This window comes from Ruditapes philippinarum, unplaced genomic scaffold (assembly GCF_026571515.1).
Source record: "Ruditapes philippinarum isolate M1 unplaced genomic scaffold, ASM2657151v2 ctg979_1_1_1_1, whole genome shotgun sequence".
In the NCBI taxonomy this organism is placed as follows: domain Eukaryota; kingdom Metazoa; phylum Mollusca; class Bivalvia; order Venerida; family Veneridae; genus Ruditapes; species Ruditapes philippinarum.
The window spans coordinates 215,704-234,647 of record NW_026866846.1 but is presented as its reverse complement, the minus strand read 5'-3'; the positions used below and the strand labels follow the sequence as shown (position 1 = coordinate 234,647).

Below are 18,944 nucleotides of genomic sequence, written 5' to 3'. Positions count from 1 at the left end.
GGACTTTGAAAATATTTGAACTATTACAAAAACTTTAACGTAAATTCTAAGTAAAAAAAGGGGCATAATTCTGTCAAAATGCTTGATAGAGTTACCTCCTCCTGTTTCCAGGTTGGGGTCATGATGGTGAACAAGTGTGTAAAGTTTCAAAGCCATATGTCAATGGACATTGAAAATATTTGAACTATTACAAAAACTTTAACGTGAATTCTAAGTTGAAAAAGGGGCATAATTCTGTCAAAATGCTTGATAGAACAGGGCAGGTCTACCAAACACTTATGTAGTGTATTTCCAAACATTCTTTATTTTTTAAAAATATCTTATGTTTGATTGACTTAAAAGTGTAGTAATGTTCACAAATTATTTTTTACTTTTTAATAAAGCATTTAAGATGAAACTGTTTAGCAAAAAGTCTTTTTAATTAGGTTATATTTCATTACATTTCAATATCATTTTTTTTCCAGCAAAATTTGCATTCAAATGGAACACCGTCGATCATTTCATTCTGAACACAGACAATATGGAATCGACGTTGGCATTTTTCATATTCAATAAACTCCTCAGTGTATTGAGATTCGCAGGTATATGTGTGTGAAGTTATAAGCAAGTGTTTTCAGATGTTAATGAGATCATTATGAGGTTGTACACAGATAAACAAAGAAAAGTGACCTCTAAATAATTCTTACCATGGAAGCACCTCTGTGCGCAAATATTTTCGGTTTGTCGGGGAGATTCTTTTCCAATATCACACATGGGGAGTTTATAAATAGTGGACATAAATACAGGGCCAGCATAAATACACAGAAGAAACACATACTTGCTAACTTGTGTTCTGAAAACAAAAAAAGTATAGTATAGTTTGTAATAATAAAGTTTGTTTTTGTTGTTTTTTCATTCTCATTGGTTAAAATAACATTCACTTGTATCCTCTGCCCATCTATACAAATGGTTAATGAGGGACTTTAAGGAAACATAACAACTGATACATTATAGGTCCAAACATAACAAGAAACATGGCAATGCCACGAAACCAGGTTTTCAATTATCACCATTGTAGATAAATATGTTATATTTGAAATACAAATACAAGCAACAAACAATGTAACTATGTGCAATGTAAAACATGAATAATGTAGGAGGAATTGACACAGAAAAAGTGTTCACTAAATATTCTGTATAAGGCAAAAAAGCAAAGGGCCATAATTAGGTCAAAAATTATCCAATCACAAAACCCCGACAATATGTGCCAGGGTACTTGATGACAAAGCTTCTGTGAAAGTTTGAACAAAATCCATTGAGAAATGTAGGACAAGTTTAGCACAGAAGAATTTGTTCACTATATATTGATAATTCTGTATAAGGAAAAAAAACAAAGGGCCATAATTAGGTCAAATATTATCCAATCACAAAACCCTGACAATATGTGCCAGGGCACTTGATAACAAAGCTTCTGTGAAAGTTTGGTCAAAATCCGTTGAGAAATGTAGGAGAAGTTGCGCACAGTAGAAATTGTTCACTATATATTCTATAGAAGGAAAAAAAAAGAGGGCCATAAATAGGTCAAATATTATCAAATCACAAAACCCCGACAATATGTGCCAGGGCACTTGATAACAAAGCTTCTGAGAAAGTTTGGTCAAAATCCATTGAGAAATGTAGGAGGAGTTGCGCACAGAAGAAATTGTTCACTATATATTCTATACAAGAAAAACTAGAACTATCACTAAATGTGATTAATACCCCCGAAAGACTGCTTCGGAAATGAGGATGTTACTAGTAACAGAATACCTTGTAAAAGAATTGAAATATAGAGTTATGGTTGTGGGCAATTAAAGATAGTTGTGGTTCTTGTATGTTGCATTTCCTTTCAATGTGGTCATTGATGAAGTTTTATTGAATTACTCTGTAATAAGTCAAGAAAGACAAGGAAAAGGAACAAAGGGCAATAACTCTATAAATACTGAAGATGGAGTTATAGTTCTTGTGCACTGCACTTCCTCTTATTGTGCTTGACCATTGTATGAAGTTGTTTTGAATTCCAACCAGTACATTTTAAGTTATGCTCCAGACAAGGAAAAGTATCAAAGGGCAGTAACTCTGTATTTTGTCAAAATGGAGTTATGGTTCTTGTGCAATGCACTTCCTTTTAATGTCCTTGACAACTGTATGAAGTTGTATTGAATTCCAAACAATAGTTTTCAAGTTATGCTCTGGACAAGGAAAAGTAACAAAGGGCATTAACTCTGTAATTAGTCAAGATGGAGTTATGGTTCTTGTGTACTGCACTTCCTCTCAATGTGCTTGACCATTGTATTGTAAGGCATGTAAAGCTTGTTATTGTTACTGAATTATTCTATTTTTAGAATCATTTTTTATTTATTAAATAATTACTTTTTGTCATTTTTAGCATATAAGTAATGTATACGCAATATTCCTATTTAAATAAGGACAGTAAAGTAATTACTAGTAATTATATTGTTTTCAGCATTCTAATAGTTTACTATGTGTAAACGTTCCTAAAATTGAATGTTACCTTTCTCCGAATTTCATGTTAGATTGTTGACATTTTAGGAAGCACGATTATTTCTTTATTCCTGGATTAACATGTCTGTTATTCCACATTTTTGTAGTATCCATTATGTTTTGATGTTATAATCAGTAATTGTTCATGAAGCGTGCTCCAATCAATTTATTTTTGTCACAATAATAATTCCTAAAAGTTTCCCAAAATGTTCATGGAGGCTGCCATCTTTGTTTTAGGTACACGAGTACCGATATCTGTAGTTTGTTTAGAAATGAAGCATATTTGACTTTATTGTGTAACATGTATTTTGAATTATGTGATTATAATGTTTGCCTCTCAATTGTTCAAGAGATTTACTGTAAAAATTTATTTTTGTAAAACAAGACCGCACTATTTGTTCGGTCATTTGCGTAGTAAAGTTGGGTTGTGGAATCACCCTAATTCTCTTTAAATTGTAATAATCCTGCTAAATTACCATAAGTATTTAATTGAGATGTATTTAATTAGCGCAAGTGTTATTTCTCAACATAATGATTACTTACAATTTTAAATGTTTACTTTGTATTTTGTAATTATGATCTGTTGAGATCTTTACATTTTAGGATGGGAATTCCTAACCGATTCTGATTGGCTTAGATAAATCCTAAGTGCAATCTGATTGGTCGGGAATCCTATCCTGAATTCCTAAACGGCTCAAAGGTTATAAATAGAGCGACAGTCCTCATTTTGGAACAACAACGCCCACTAAAGTTGCTTAGGCGCGATAATTCAAAACTGAGCAGAAAACATCAAAACTAAATTTTAGTAAGTTTCTATTTAGGAAAGACTACTAAATCACATTGGAATATGTATTAAACTTTTATTAAGCAACTTTTCCTGAATGAGAGCTGACGTACTTCATGTTATAACTTTTAATCCTAAATTAAACGGATATTAGACCAAAGAATCCAAACTTGATAAAAGCGTTGTTGACTTATATTTTAGGAAATCATAAAATCACTTAACATAGCGCCTTATGAAATGATGCCGAACCTTATTTCTGTATATTGATGATAAGATATATTAAATGTTAGAATATATATGCAGTTTATGTATACAAAACTATGTATACACTATTAAACCAAAGAATTGAAACTTGATGAAAGCGTTGTATTATTTATTCCGGAAATCCTAAAGAAAAGAGTCTACTTATATAACATTGAAACCGGGTGCTGTATATAACTGATGCTAGGTTAGCATATATGTTTATACAGTAGAACTTGTGGCGTATTTTTGAAACAGCTATCCTGACACTGCGGCAAAAGTACGTTACAGTATGAAGTTATATTGAATTCCAACTTTTAGTCTTCAAGTTATAGTCCGGACAAAAGAAAGCAATTGAAAAATATCAAAGGGCAATAACTCTGTAATTACTTTAGATAGAGTTATGGTTCTTGTGCACTGCACTTCCCCTTATTGTGCTTGACAATTGTATGAAGTTTTTTCGAGTTTCAACCAGTAGTTTTCAAGTTTCAACCAGTAGTTTTCAAGTTATGCCCGGACAAGGAAAAGTAACAAAGGGCAATAACTCTGTAATTAGTCAAAATGGAATTATGGTTCTTGTGCATGGCACTTCCCCTTATTGTGCTTGGCCATTGTATGAAGTTGTTTTGAATTCCAACCAGTAGTTATCAAGTTATGCTCTGGACAAGGAAATGTAACAAAGGGCAGTAACTCTGTAATTAGTCAAAATGGAGTTATGGTTCTAATGCACTGCACTTCCTCTCAATGTGTTTGACCATTGTATGAAGTTATATTGAATTCCAAATATTAGTCTTCAAGTTATAGTCCGGACAAAAGAAAGCAATGGAAAAATAACAAAGGGTAATAACTCTGTAATTACTTTAGATAGAGTTATGGTTCTTGTGCACTGCACTTCCCCTTATTGTGCTTGACAATTGTATGAAGTTGTTTCGAGTTTCAACCAGTAGTTTTCAAGTTATGGTTCTTGTGCAATGCACTTCCTTTTAATGTCCTTGACAACTGTATGAAGTTGTATTGAATTCCAAACAATAGTTTTCAAGTTATGCTCCGGACAAGGAAAAGTAACAAAGGGCAATAACTCTGTAATTAGTCAAGATGGAGTTATGGTTCTTGTGCACTGCACTTCCTCTCAATGTGCTTGACCATTGTATGAAGTTATATTGAATTCCAACCATTAGTCTTCAAGTTATGCTCCGGACAAGGAAAATGCAACGGACCGCTTGACCGACCAACCGACCGACCACCGGGTGACTCCTATATACCCCCCCAAACTTCGTTTTTGGGGGTATAAAAAACAAGGGGCAATAATTAGGTCAAATATTATCCAATCGCAAAACCCCGACATTATGCCCCAGGGTACTTGATGACAAAGCTTCTGTAAAAGTTTGGTACAAATCCGTTGAGAAATGTAGGAGAAGTTGCGCACAGAAAAAATTGTTCACTATATATTCTTTATAAGGAAAAAAAAAAGGGCCATAATTAGGTCAAATATTATGCAATCGCAAAACCCCGACAATATGCCCTAGGGCACTTGATGACAAAGTTTCTGTGAATATTTTTTTAAAATCCGTTGAGACATGTAGGAGATGTTGCGCACAGAAGAAATTGTTCACTATATATTCTATATAAGGAAAAAAAACAAAGGGCCATAATTAGGTCAAATATTATCCAATCGCAAAACCCCGACAAAGCTTCTGTGAAAGTGTGGTCAAAATTCGTTGAGAAATGTAGAAGGAGTTGTGCACAGAAGAAATTGTTTACGCCCGCCCGTCCGCCCGCCGACATACCTCAATCTAATAACCAGTTTTTTCCTTCGGAAAACCTGGTTAATAATCAAAATAGTAAAAACCCCACTTAAATGCCCCGAACCAGAAAACGAGTCATTCAATTCAATAAAATTTCTCCCCCCCAAAGTACAAAATGATTAAAATCATTTGATGAATACTACAAAGACTTTGTATTGAGGCTTTAGAATAAAGAAAAAAAATGATTCACTAAGCTTATGAAACATATATAACATTTTAAAATTTTTCTAGACAACCTACCAATTTTTATAAGTTTAAACCATTTACTGGTGATCACCCAAGAAAGAAGAGTCATGAAACCAACAGCACCAAGATGTAAAAATGGACCAAACACCTGAAATAGTGAACAGAACAAGTTTAAATTGAATTCCAAACACTTGAAATAGTGAACAAATCAGTTTAAACTGAATATCAAACATCTGAAATAGTGAACAAATCAGTTTAAACTGAAAATAAAACATCTGAAATAGTCAACAAATCAGTTTAAACTGAATATCAAACATCTGAAATAGTGAACAAATCAGATAAAAATGAATATAAAACATCTGAAATAGTGAACAAATCAGTTAACAAGAGGGCCATGATGGCCCTGGGGTCGCTCACCTGAACATAGGCCCCCAGGGCCCGGCCAGTTTAAACCAAAGGGCTTTTATTTGAACAAACTTGGAAGACACCCATTAGAAGATATTTCATGATGTTAAGTTTTTACTATACACAAATAATGAATAACAATGACTTTTGCCCCCCCCCCCTCTCCCTGGCAGGGCCAATTTTGACCCAAGGGCTTTTATTTGAACAAACTTGGTAAACATCCATTAGAACATGTTTCATGCTAAATATCTTAGCTCTAGCTCTTTTGGTTCTTTAATAGAAGAATTTTAACTTTTTACTCTATGTATATAGGGAAAATCAATGACCCCTGGGACAGGGCCAATTTTGACCCCAGGGCTTTTATTTGAACAAATTTGGTAGACACCCATTAGAACATGTTTCATGCTAAATATCTTAGCTCTAGCTCTTTGGGTTCTTTAAAAGAATTTTTTTAAAGTTTTTACAATATGCATATAGGGAAAATCAATGACCCCCTGGGGCAGGGCCAATTTTGACCCCAGGGCTTTTATTTGAACAAACTTGGTAGACACTGATAAGAAGATGTTTCATGCTTAATATCTTGGCTCTAGCTCTTTGGGTTCTTTAAGAGAAGATTTTTTTAAGTTTTTACTATATGCATATAGGGAAAATCAATGACCCCCTGGGGCAGGGCCAATTTTGACCCCAGGGCTTTTATTTGAACAAACTTGGTAGACACTGATAAGAAGATGTTTCATGCTTAATATCTTGGCTCTAGCTCTTTGGGTTCTTTAAGAGAAGATTTTTTTAAGTTTTTTACTATATGCATATAGGGAAAATCAATGACCCCCTGGGGCAGGGCCAATTTTGACCCCAGGGCTTTTATTTGAACAAACTTGGTAGACACTGATAAGAAGATGTTTCATGCTTAATATCTTGGCTCTAGCTCTTTGGGTTTTTTAGAAGAAGATTTTTTTAAGTTTTTACTATATGCATATAGGGAAAATCAATGACCCCCTGGGGCGGGGCCAATTTTGACCCCAGGGCTTTTATTTGTACAATCTTGGTAGACACTTATTAGAAGATGTTTCATGCTTAATATCTTAGGTCTAGCTCTTTGGGTTCTTTAAAAGAAGATTTTTTTAAGTTTTTACTATATGCATATAGGGAAAATCAATGACCCCCTGGGGCGGGGCCAATTTTGACCCCAGGGCTTTTATTTGAACAAACTTGGTAGACATCCATTAGAACATGTTTAATGCCAAATATCTAAGCTCTAGCTCTTTGGGTTTTTAAGAAGAAGATTTTTTTAAGTTTTTACTAAATGCATATAAGGAAAATCAATGACCCCCTGGGGCGGGGCCAATTTTGACACCAGGGCTTTTATTTGAATAATCTTGGTAGACACTCATTAGAAGATGTTTCATGCTTAATATCTTAGGTCTAGCTCTTTGGGTTCTTTAAAAGAAGATTTTTTTAAGTTTTTACTAAATGCATATAAGGAAAATCAATGACCCGCTGGGGCGGGGCCAATTTTGACCCCAGGGCTTTTATTTGAACAATCTTGGTAGACACTCACTAGAAGATGTTTCATACCAAATACCTAAGCTCTAGCTCTTTGGGTTTTCTAGAAGAAGATGTTTAAAGTTTTTTATTTTGGTTGCCATGGCAACCAGAGTTCTGCATGGAATGGAATTCTTTGAACAACTTTGTTAAGGCTTCACACATCGAACATCCCTGTGAAGTTTCATTATGATCTGCCTTATGGTTTCAGAGGAGATGTCGTTTGAAAAGTGTGAACGGACAACGTACGACGGACGAAGAGTGATCCTAATAGCTCACCCTGAGCATATGCTCAGGTGAGCTAAAAATGAATATAAAACATCTGAAATAGTGAACAAATCAGTTAAAAATGAATAAAAAACATCTGAAATAGTGAACAAATCAGTTAAAAATGAATATCAAACATCTGAAATAGTCAACAAATCAGTTTAAACTGAAAATAAAACATCTGAAATAGTGAACAAATCACTTTGAACTGAAGTCCAAACACTTGAAATAGTGAACAAATCAGTTTCAACTGAATTTCACACACCAGAAATAGGGAACTAATCATGAATTCCAAACATCTGAAATAGCTGACAAATCAGTTTAAATGAAAGTCCAAACACCTGTATTAGTAAACGATTCAGTTTAAATCGGATTAAAAATATTTGAAATAGTGAACAAATCAATTTAAATTGAATTCCTAAGACCTAAAATAGTGATGAAATCAGTTTAAATTGAATACCAAACATCTGAAATAGTGAAAAATTAGTTTAAATTGAATTCCAAACACCTGACATAGTGAAAAATTAGTTTAAATTGAATTCTTAACATCTAAAACAGTGAATAAATCAGTTTACATTTAATAGAGGGAATATCATCATCAAAAAATGTTCAAAAAGTGAATGGAAGCTTCATTTTCATTTTATTTAGAAAACTTATAAGAATGGATATTTTCAAAACTGAGGATGGATGTACATGTAAACAGTGATAATAAGCTGCCTATCCCACCAGTATAACAAACAACAATACATGCTGACAGTTTCAAATTAACAGCCCGATAAGTCATTTACTGCGTACATGTACATTATGTATATAGGTAAAATAAAAATCTTTACAACATATGGGTGTTTTTCATACTTAATTCCTTTTATTTTACCATTTTGTTACAAAATAATAGCCTGCTTCTTGTATTGTAAAACATACATGTACATCTTACTACGTTAAATTTGAATGACTGACAATACGAGTAACTGTCCTTCATTCATGTGTGAGATTTCTAAAAATAAAGTGGCAATGTAAATAAAACACATGCAGGCAAATGTTTGAGATTTCTTTTAACACCTAGTGCTGATTAATTTTTATAGAAGAGTTGTTCAGCTTTAAATCTAAAACGTTCAGTAAAAATTTAAAGGGACTTCACTGAGGTTTTTTGACATGACGGGACTGGAGGTATTTTCCCAAATTTTGTGTACCATTTGATGTACATCTGAACAAATAACTTGTTTGCAAACTTTTAGATCATTCCATCAACTCAAGTTTTTCCAGGTTATTATATAGTTGTGAAAAATGAGCAAAAAATGAAAAGCAATGCAAAGGTTTTCATCGAAACTGAGCCAAGTATTACACTAGTTATCAATTCTAAATTCTGAGTATATTCCTTCATAATCCTTTGCAGATTTTTCCATTTTAAATGCTTCACTTGACCTGGTTAAAAATTTCAAACTTTATGTTTTTTTGGCTTCTTAACCTCAGCTGAGTCCCTTTAGGGTAATTTATTAAGAATATAATTTCAAGTATTAGACAAAATTATAGCCAATAATAAAGGGTCCTTAATTAACCCTTAATCTGCAACAGATTCATGCAACCCATACAACCAGTACGGACCAAGATTAGCCAACACCTCCATGCTGTCTGATTATGGTCTGCACTGATCGCGCTATTCAGTCAATGCACAAAACATGGCTAAAAAAATTAAGTCCTAGGCCTAAGATTATAGAAAATATTGTTTAAAAGATTTATATATATATTAAATACATGAACTGAGTCTTGTTAAATATCATTATAGCCAGGCAGTTGAATTACATGTATGATGTATGTGTTTACAATTGTTTACTATTTTATTCAGTAACATTCAACAAGTGTAAGTCCACAGCGGGGGAAAAGAAAAAATAAAAACTGAGTTGTCGTAGACAAATAAAGATATGGTATTTACACTGGAGGTCATTTACACTTCACCAAAAACAGTCTTATAAATAAATAGTCTCTTCCGAAGCTGACTTGGAAATACCAACGGACAGTGTTGTTCCTTACACTTATTTTGAAAAAAAAATTGTTTACTTACCACACCGGGAGCATTGATAAATACAGTTGCTTGGTAACAATTATTAACTGTTTTTCAACAGATTTTAGCATTTTTGTCAACAACCTTAAAATGTGAATGGTAACTGAGTATACTTTTGTTGTGAAGCAAAATGCCTAAGTTTACAGCCATTCTTCACTGAAATATGTCCCAGCAGACACACTTTACCCAGTTATATAAACAAAGCCACAAGACATATCAAGAGCTTGAATTAACCCCCATCATATATTTGCATGATGGAACTTTAATAGAATTCTGAATACAAACTTACATAATCAAGTTCCCAGTAGAATGTACAATGATATTCCATTGTTATTACACACAATGATAACTTTAATTCAATTTTCACAAATATTGTGAATGTAATAAATAAATATCATTTCTATTATATATAATGTTTATCTGATTTTGATGAGGAAAATTTTCAATAATTTATATTCAGGTATAAAGATTGCAAAATCTCACTGTCCTAGTCTGGTATCAGGGATTCTTTTTTTGCTTATTTTATATCCGTCGTTGGGTCATATTCCCAATTGAAAATAGTATATTATTTTCCCAATCCACAGGAAAATATTCCAATTTGAAAGTTACAAAATAAAAATATTGAATAAAGAGTTCTAAAATCTTTGAAAATAAGGGCTCCTTCTCTGTAATAGTGCTTAAATGTTTGAAGATACCATCCTAAAACAGTGATTGTTTGCATTCATTTAATCACTGCAAAATTTCAGTTATGCATTTTTTCCCAATTTTTCACAAAATATCGCTGAAATTCCCAATTCCATAGGTATGGGTCATGTTTCCAAAATCCTGGAAAAAATCCCTAGATATAATCTATATCGAGTCAAAACAACCAGATATACTTAATATATCATAGTATAAGTAACTTGACCCAGACAAAATATTTACTGGTATAAATCTATTTGAGTTTTTAAAGCTTTTAACTTGAATATTGGTTTAAAGGACCACCAAGCCTAAAAATTCTAATATTTCTATTGTCCTTTAAATATACACTTTAGGAACGATAAATTTGTTTTATTGGACTTTTATAATGAATACTTGGAATATAAATGCAGGAGATAAATACCTGAAAGGATAAAGCTATCACAGACCATTCCTCTACCCACATTTCCTGCAGGACAATAGTTATTGCTATACATGCTAATAATAACACTAGCATTATAGCCAGGTGTACAGGGTGTGTGTAAAGTTGATGCCCTTGTATTATATGGCACAGACTGAGCAACTGGAAAAAAAACAACAAGTAATTAAAATATCAAACAATCAAATATGTGTTTCTAAGTTCTAACATGAACATATAGTATTAGTAAAGTCATCTAAAGTAATGTATCTTTTATCTTGGACTGATCAAATCCAAGAACATTTATACAGAATGTCACCAGCAAATAGCTGGACAGAAACTTAATATACATGTAGTGACCATAGTGCAGTAATGGAATAAGTTCTTCTAATTGAATTGGAGTTAATTAGTTATTGCACTAAGGTGATGGTATGTATGACGTTAGCTTTAACTTATTCTGGTACAAAAAAAAACAACAAAAAAAAAAAACAAGAACGTGTTTGTAAGTTTGTAAACACAAATGCCCCCCCCCCCCTCAGATTCTTGTCAGTAGCAATATTTCAAAAAATGTCTACCCATTCACTCAGTTATGGACAGAAAAATTGCCAAAAAATTGTAAACACAAGTTATATAGCTTGACAAAGTCATGGCATTTTGTAATTGTGAAAAATATAAGTTGCCAAGTCATTGCTCTGACTTGTGAAGTTGAAAAATATTACATCTGTCATTAATTAAAGGCTGTATGGGCAAAAGTGTAAAAATCAATTTTGAGCACTGGTAAACCTTGACCAAACTGACCCCTAACTCTATTCAAAAGAAGAATACCATGTAAGTTATCTTCCTACCAAATAGGAAATACATCTGTCAATAAATAAAGGCTGTATGGGCAAAAGTGTAAAAATCTATTTTTAGCACTGGTGACCTTGACCCAACTGACCATTTACTCCATCCAAAGGAAGAATACCATGCAAGTTATTTTCCTACCAAATATGAAATGCATCTGTCAATATATAAAGGCTGTATGGGCAAAAGTGTAAAAATCTATTTTTAGCACAAGTGACCTTGACCCACTGATCCCTACCCCAATCAAAAGGATGAATGCCATGCAAGTTATCTTCCTACCAAATATAAAATATATCTGTCACTTAATAAAGGCTGTATGAGCAAATGTGTAAAAATCTATTTTTAGCACTGGTGACCTTGACCCAACTGACCACTAACTCCATCAAAGTTTATGTTTTTATCAATTATAAATAACATCTGTTTATAAAATAAGGTCAATACACCTGTAAAAATGTAAAAATCCATTTTTATCATTGGTAACCTTGACATTGGTAACATTGACCTTGACCCAAATGACCCCTTACAAATCCTAAAGAAGAAGGACCTCCCTTGGCATGTTTGTATTAAACTAAGACATCAACTAAAAAATAAAGGCTGTATGAGCAAAAAGGTTTATATTTATTTTTTAAACCAGTGACCTTGACCGTAGAGACCGCTTACTCCACAAAAAATTAGAGGACCATCAAAGGTTTTGTTTGTTTGTTTTTGGGTTTTACGTCACATCGACACAGTATAGGTCATATCTCGACATTCCAGCTTTACTGGTGGAGGAAGACCTTAGGTGCCCTTCCGTGCATTATTTCAGGCACGAACGGGCACCTGAGTAGAACCACCGACGTTCCGTAAGCTAGCTGGATAGCTTCCTCACATGAAAGAATCCAAAGTCCCTATCGGGATTCGAACCCACAGCGGTGAGGGGCAAGTGGTTTGAAGTCAACGACCTTAACCATCAAAGGTATCCACCTACTAAATATGAAAGATATCATTAAAGAAATTAAGCAATTAGGAGAAATTTAAGATAAATCCAACTTGCCGAAATAGGTCAACCAGACAAGGTCCTATTTTCAAAGTGAAAAAAGGGAAATAACTGGGAAATATGGATAACACAGTTATATAACTTGGCAATATCATGTACTTTGTATTGATAAGTAAGTGTGGAAATTATAAAGCCATTAGTATAGATAGAACTTAAGATATTTCCAACTTGCTGTTCTAGGTTAACCTCGTACAGACAGACGGACGGACGGACGGTTCAATTACTATATGCCCGGGGGCATAAAAAAACAACAACTAAAAAGATACATGGTTGTTCAAATTCCTTTGTGTTTATTGAAAGATTTTTACTTTGCACCAACAATCAAAGTCATATGGTGTTTTACCAGCTTTACTGATGGAGGACCTCGGGTGCCCCTCTGTGATTTGAACCCACAGCTGTAAGGGGCAATCGGTTTGAAGTGAAAGACTATTCACTCAGCCACAAACGCCACTATTTTGTATAATCAAATGTTTTCGGACACTGTAGTTAAAACAAGAGGGCCATGATGGCCCTGAGGTCGCTCACCTGTATATAGGCACCCCCCCCCCCCCCCCCATCTAAGTTCTAGCTCATTGGGTTTTTTAAAAGAAGATTTTTAAAGTTTTTACTATACACATATAGTTAAAAACAATGACACCCCTGGGGCAGGGCCAGTTTTGACCCCCGGGCTTTTATTTGAACAAACTCTGTAGATATTTACTAAAAGATGTTTCATGCTTATTATCTAAACTCTAGCTATTTGGGTTTTTTCAAAGAAGATTTTTAAGTTTTTGCTATACACATATAAGGAAAATCAATGACCCCCCCCCCTGGGCGTGGCCAGTTTTGACCCCAGGGCTTTTATGTGAACATACTTGGTAGACACCCATTAGAACATGTTTCATGCTAAATATCTTAGCTCTAGCTCTTTGAGTTCTTTAAATGAAGATTTTTTAAGTTTTTACTATATGCATATAGGGAAAATCAATGACCCCCTGGGGCGGGGCCAATTTTGACCCCAGGGCTTTTATTTGAACAAACTTGGTAGACACTCATTAGAAGATGTTTCATGCTAAATACCTTAGCTCTAGCTCTTTGGGTTCTTTAAAAGAAGATTTTTAAACTTTTTACTATATGCATATAGGGAAAATCAATGACCCCCCGGGGCGGGGTCAATTTTGACCCAAGGGCTTTTATTTGAACAAACTTGGTAGACACTCACTAGAAGATGTTTCATGCCAAATATCTTAGCTCTAGCTCTTTGGGTTCTTTAAAAGAAGACTTTTTTAAGTTTTTTACTATATGCATATAGGGAAAATCAATGACCCCCTGGGCGGGGCCAATTTTGACCCCAGGGCTTTTATTTGAACAAAACTTGGTAGACACCTCACTAGAAGATGTTTCATGCCAAATATCTAAGCTCTAGCTCTTAGGGTTGTTTAAAAGAAGATATTTAAAGATTTTTCTTTCGGTTGCCATGGCAACCAGAGTTCTGCATGGAATTAAATTCTTTGAACAATTTTTAAAGGTGACCACCAAAGGAACATTCCTGTGAAGTTTGGATGAAATTGGCTCAGTGGTTTATGAGGAGATGTCATTTAAAGCAAAAGTTTACAGACGGACGGACGGACGGACGGACGACGGACGGACGACGGACGGACGGACGCCGGACGAAAAGCGATCACAAAAGCTCACCCTGTCACTTTGTGACAGGTGAGCTAAAAAAGGACAAATAAAGTCAGCTTCATTCTGCTTTGATATAATTTTGTAAGACTACTTAACCAACAGTAAAACTACATGTACTTACCAACAGTAAAACAACATATGAAAACAACACAGAAAATATCACAAGAGCTAGGAGGAACCAATCAAATCTACTTTGTGTTCTTTCATACATAAATCTGAAATATAGTATAAACATATACAGGATTTAGATACCTTATGTTGTTGTTTTTTATATACATGATTCACTTGCTGTAACACTGTCAACTTGTTTCGGAGAGAAACACTGCTGTAAGTATTCTTTTTTCTTCATAAATTTTCAAACTTATACTTATAAAATAACATCACACTTAATGACACATATTGATAAACTAGAACTCCGCGAGTCGGATGTGTCGCCTTGTGAACAATATAGTTTAGGAGAAATGGCCAGGACAAAAATGAAATATAAAAATTAACAAAGGGCAATGACTCAAAAAACAAGAAATGCAGAGCAGCAGTTTCTGTGCACTGCACTTCTTATCAATAAGATCTATCATCCTATGAAGTTTCAAGTCTATAGCTTTTATAATTTATGAGAAATGGCCTGGACAAAAATAAAGTATGAAAATTAATAAAGGGTAATAACTCAATACCGATAAAAAAGATCACATTGATTAATACTGATAAAAAAGATCCTGCTTACAGATTCATACTGATAAATAAAGATTACACTGACTCGTGTTGATAAAAAAGATCACACTTACACATTCATACTCTGTTTATCATTATCAGCTATCAACAAATAATAGAACCAGAATATCACATACATGGACACCAGTAAACAGAATACAAAATATGCCACATCTCTCTGAAAGTGTTAAAAGATCATTGCAAATATCATTATTTATTATCTTGCCACTTCTGTCTAAAACACAATAAAATTGTCCTTAACAACACCTATGTTACATAATGTATTCAAGTTGCAGCGTTTTTTTTCTTCTTTGGGAATGGTGCCGATACCAGACTGATTGGGAAAAAATGCGTTATTTTTACTTAAATTGGGAATTTTTTTAATGCATTTTTTCAGCTACAAATAAGATAAGTCATCATGAATAAAGATAGGTAACAGCTGCCACTGTCCAGGTAGAACTATTGAGTGATGATTTGAATGAATATGTTGGATTTAAATGATTTCAGAGAAATAACTTGGCCTTGTGAAAATTTTTAACAGCCATTTTGGGAATTTAAACATTGGAAATTGGGAATTTTAATGTCTATTTACTATTGTGAACAGTGCCGTTTTAAGGTAGTAGTTATATAAAGAAAAAAAAACACTGAATTGGGACATAATATAATGGGTTAAACAATTGAAAATTAGCATAATGTTATGTTTTCAACAAATCAGGCACACTTATCGCCATTTTGTCTTGTCAATCGTTTTCAAAGGGTATATTTTTCTCCTTAGTTAAACTGTGAAATAAGGGAAATATATAGGACAACTGGTGTTTAAATTTTAACAGCCCTTTTGTATTCAAAGTGTCTTAATTCTTAACATTTTATGAAAAATTTATCATTGTAATGATTTTTATAACACTATTTATATGTGATTGACACACAACACTAATTGGTCAATCGGGCTGCGGTAAATTTGACGCGAAGATAAGACCACTTATCTAGCTTGTCCTGTTATATTTTGTCCAAGATTCAAGTTAAGTTGTTATTAGAATAGTTCTAATTTATAACAATTTCAGTTTCTTAAAAAAAATTGCAAAGCAACATAATCACAAAATAGAGAAACATAGAATCCCTAATTTAAAGAAAGTTCAAAATGGCAAAATTGCAAATGTTGCAGGTTTGATTTGATTGATTCAGTTCAAGGACAGTACTGGGAACTCACCTTCCTGGAACCATTGGTAGACTGCTTGTACCTGTGCCAGCGGCATCCGAGAAGTCCTGTCATGCAAACTTTAGCATAGTCATGTCTATAGTACTGTAGCTGTGTGCTGCTTGGTTGAGCCATTGGAACACTTTCTTGACTTTTTACTAAAAGGAATTTAGTATCTTATTGGCTCTGTACAACATAGGTGTCCTCTATATTTTCGCTTCATATGGAGCACTAAAACAAACAAAAAGAGAACATTTTTAAATTTGTGCTTCATATGGAGCATTAAAAGAGATAAAAAGAAACTTTTTATCAATAAATGCATAAAATTATCAACTTTACCTAAGAAATTGATATCTTTAACCCAAAGAGTTAAAAGTTATTTGTCTCATAACCAAGGGGTCACTGATTTGATCCTTTGTTGGGATATCACAAATAAAACAAGCATCCAGTACATAATTTCTATCGGTATTATACAATTGATAACTGCATTTAGCCAATACACTTAGTGAATTAGTCATAAATAAATTCTTGCAAGAACTGACCCTTGAAGTGGACGCTATCAAAATGAGTCCAAGAAATTACTCTTGACCCGAATTTTCAACAAAAATAGTGGTTATCAAGCTTCACTGAGTGGAGGAGGGAAGCAGTAAAAGTAAAAAAAAAAAATCTTTATTTGCAGGTGAGGTTGTGGGTTCCAATCAGCTACAGCTGAAATGCCCTTTGACCTCAGCATTATTTACAGGTGCCATTATTAGTTAAAGCTATCAATGAAAGTGTTGTTTCAAGACAGCTGAAGGTACATGTACATTGTAATTCAAACATAGTAAGTTTTACGCTGTCTACATTAGGTGGTGGTTGTGTTGGTTGTTTACCCTCCAGATCACGACAGGGAGTCACATTAAATTAACCAGAGCACAGATTAGCCACTGCATCAAGCCTCACAGGGTAAGCTGTCAAACTGTTTACCAGTAATACTGACTACAAGTTACCTTCACTTAATTGCAGAGGAACTGATAACTTCTGTACATGCCAGAGCAGAGGTACAGTGCAAATGACTGTATAAAGAATCAATTAAAATGAGAGTTACAGTCAAACACTATTGAGATTACAGGGACAGCTACACTGTCTACATTAGTATAATGTATTCGATTTAGATATAAGTTAACGGCAGTATGTAATTTAGTTCATTTTTTCATACATAGATTTAACAGTAAACCTTATGTTTGGATAGTGAATACTGATTGCTGCTCCATTTCATGTTATGTTAAATCAGTATACAAATTTCAATATCTGAACATTGTCCAATACAATACATATATGCACTTATCTTGCTGTGATATAGGACCACTCATTATTGCTTGTTCCGTACGAGTCTAAGATTTGACATATGAGTGGTTTTACATTAATATAAAATAAATTAAAGAAAAGAACATGTTAGTGCAGGATACAAACTGACCAAAAAAGAAAACAAATGTTATTAATCGTGCCTGGGCCGTGGCCATTAAATGAGAAACTAACAAAAATTATGACACACCTACATTTGTCATCAGTTTGTATTAGTTGTAATAGTAATCTCTTCTGTCAGTAACTTAAACTATGACTAATTAGCAAACAAAATAATAAACATTTCAATTTTATCAAAAATAATTATTTCTTTAAACTACCTACGGCCTAAAAGTTAAACTTGCAGGCAGTTCTTCTTTATCCGAAACTTTACTAGACGGTAACACCTACTTATCCATTGATCCATGACTAAATATAACTATTGCAAAATGACAGAACAAAAATACGCACACAAAATAAAGACACATATTTATATGATGGCATCCTACAAGAGATCGTCAAGAATACTTACAAGAAGCAATTTATGTCAACATTCGACTTGTCAACATCCCAAAAAAAATCATATCCGTTTCGTGCACATATTGTTTCGTTACCACATTTTTTCGCACTGAGCTTTAGATGTGATAAACGGAAAAGTCGCAGTAAGACAGACTTTCATTAGTTTTTTCACGGATTTATATTACATATAAATCCGTGGTTTTATGGATACAGTATTTGAAGGTTATTCAAGTCACCTCCCTTTTTCTCTTTAATTCCACAATAATAAAAAACAACAACAATATAATACATTACATATACCTCTCCTATGAAACATGGGAAATTATTTCCATTATGAGAGAAAAAGTTAGATATTTTTTATTAGATATTTTCAGAATTTAAGTACTAGCGTGTATGGAAACGTCTGTTTTGAGTAAATTCAGAAGTACCTTGATGACAACATTTATTGTTTTTTTTTTCAATAGATAGATAAATACAGGGCTTCCACTAAGTTTCAAAATTTGGAAGTCAGACACTGTAAAATCTCTGATATTGGAAGTCACGTTATATAGGCAAAGAAGGAAAAGTATTAGATTCTTGAAGTCACAAGCCAAAATCAAGGATTAAATGACTCCCAAACTTTCCTTAATGGAAGCCCTGTAAATAAATAAATAAATAAATAAATAAATAAATAAATAAATAAATAAATAAATAAATAAAATAAATGAGGGTTTACTTCTTTTTAAAAGTACATATAGATATATTTAAC

The 18,944-nt window shown here is 33.4% G+C and overlaps 1 protein-coding gene across 2 annotated transcripts in view; it reads right to left on the bottom strand.

Annotated features, from left to right (window-relative positions):
* The window catches only part of LOC132733990 (glycerophosphodiester phosphodiesterase domain-containing protein 5-like), a 35,608-nt gene extending 17,264 nt beyond the window's left edge, over nt 1-18,344 (bottom strand). The window contains exons 1-7 of one of the 2 annotated variants that reach the window (XM_060720692.1): nt 18,210-18,344; nt 16,367-16,585; nt 15,234-15,337; nt 14,573-14,666; nt 10,914-11,072; nt 5,593-5,686; nt 687-832 (exon numbers count right to left, since the gene is read on the bottom strand). In XM_060720692.1, the coding sequence (XP_060576675.1) occupies nt 687-832; nt 5,593-5,686; nt 10,914-11,072; nt 14,573-14,666; nt 15,234-15,337; nt 16,367-16,489 (720 nt within the window). In that variant the 5' untranslated portion in view covers nt 16,490-16,585; nt 18,210-18,344. Of the gene's footprint in view, nt 1-686; nt 833-5,592; nt 5,687-10,913; nt 11,073-14,572; nt 14,667-15,233; nt 15,338-16,366; nt 16,586-18,022; nt 18,150-18,209 lie in introns of those variants that run through there. The other variant, XM_060720691.1, reaches the window with a different exon arrangement.
* Between the last annotated feature and the right edge of the window lie 600 nt (nt 18,345-18,944).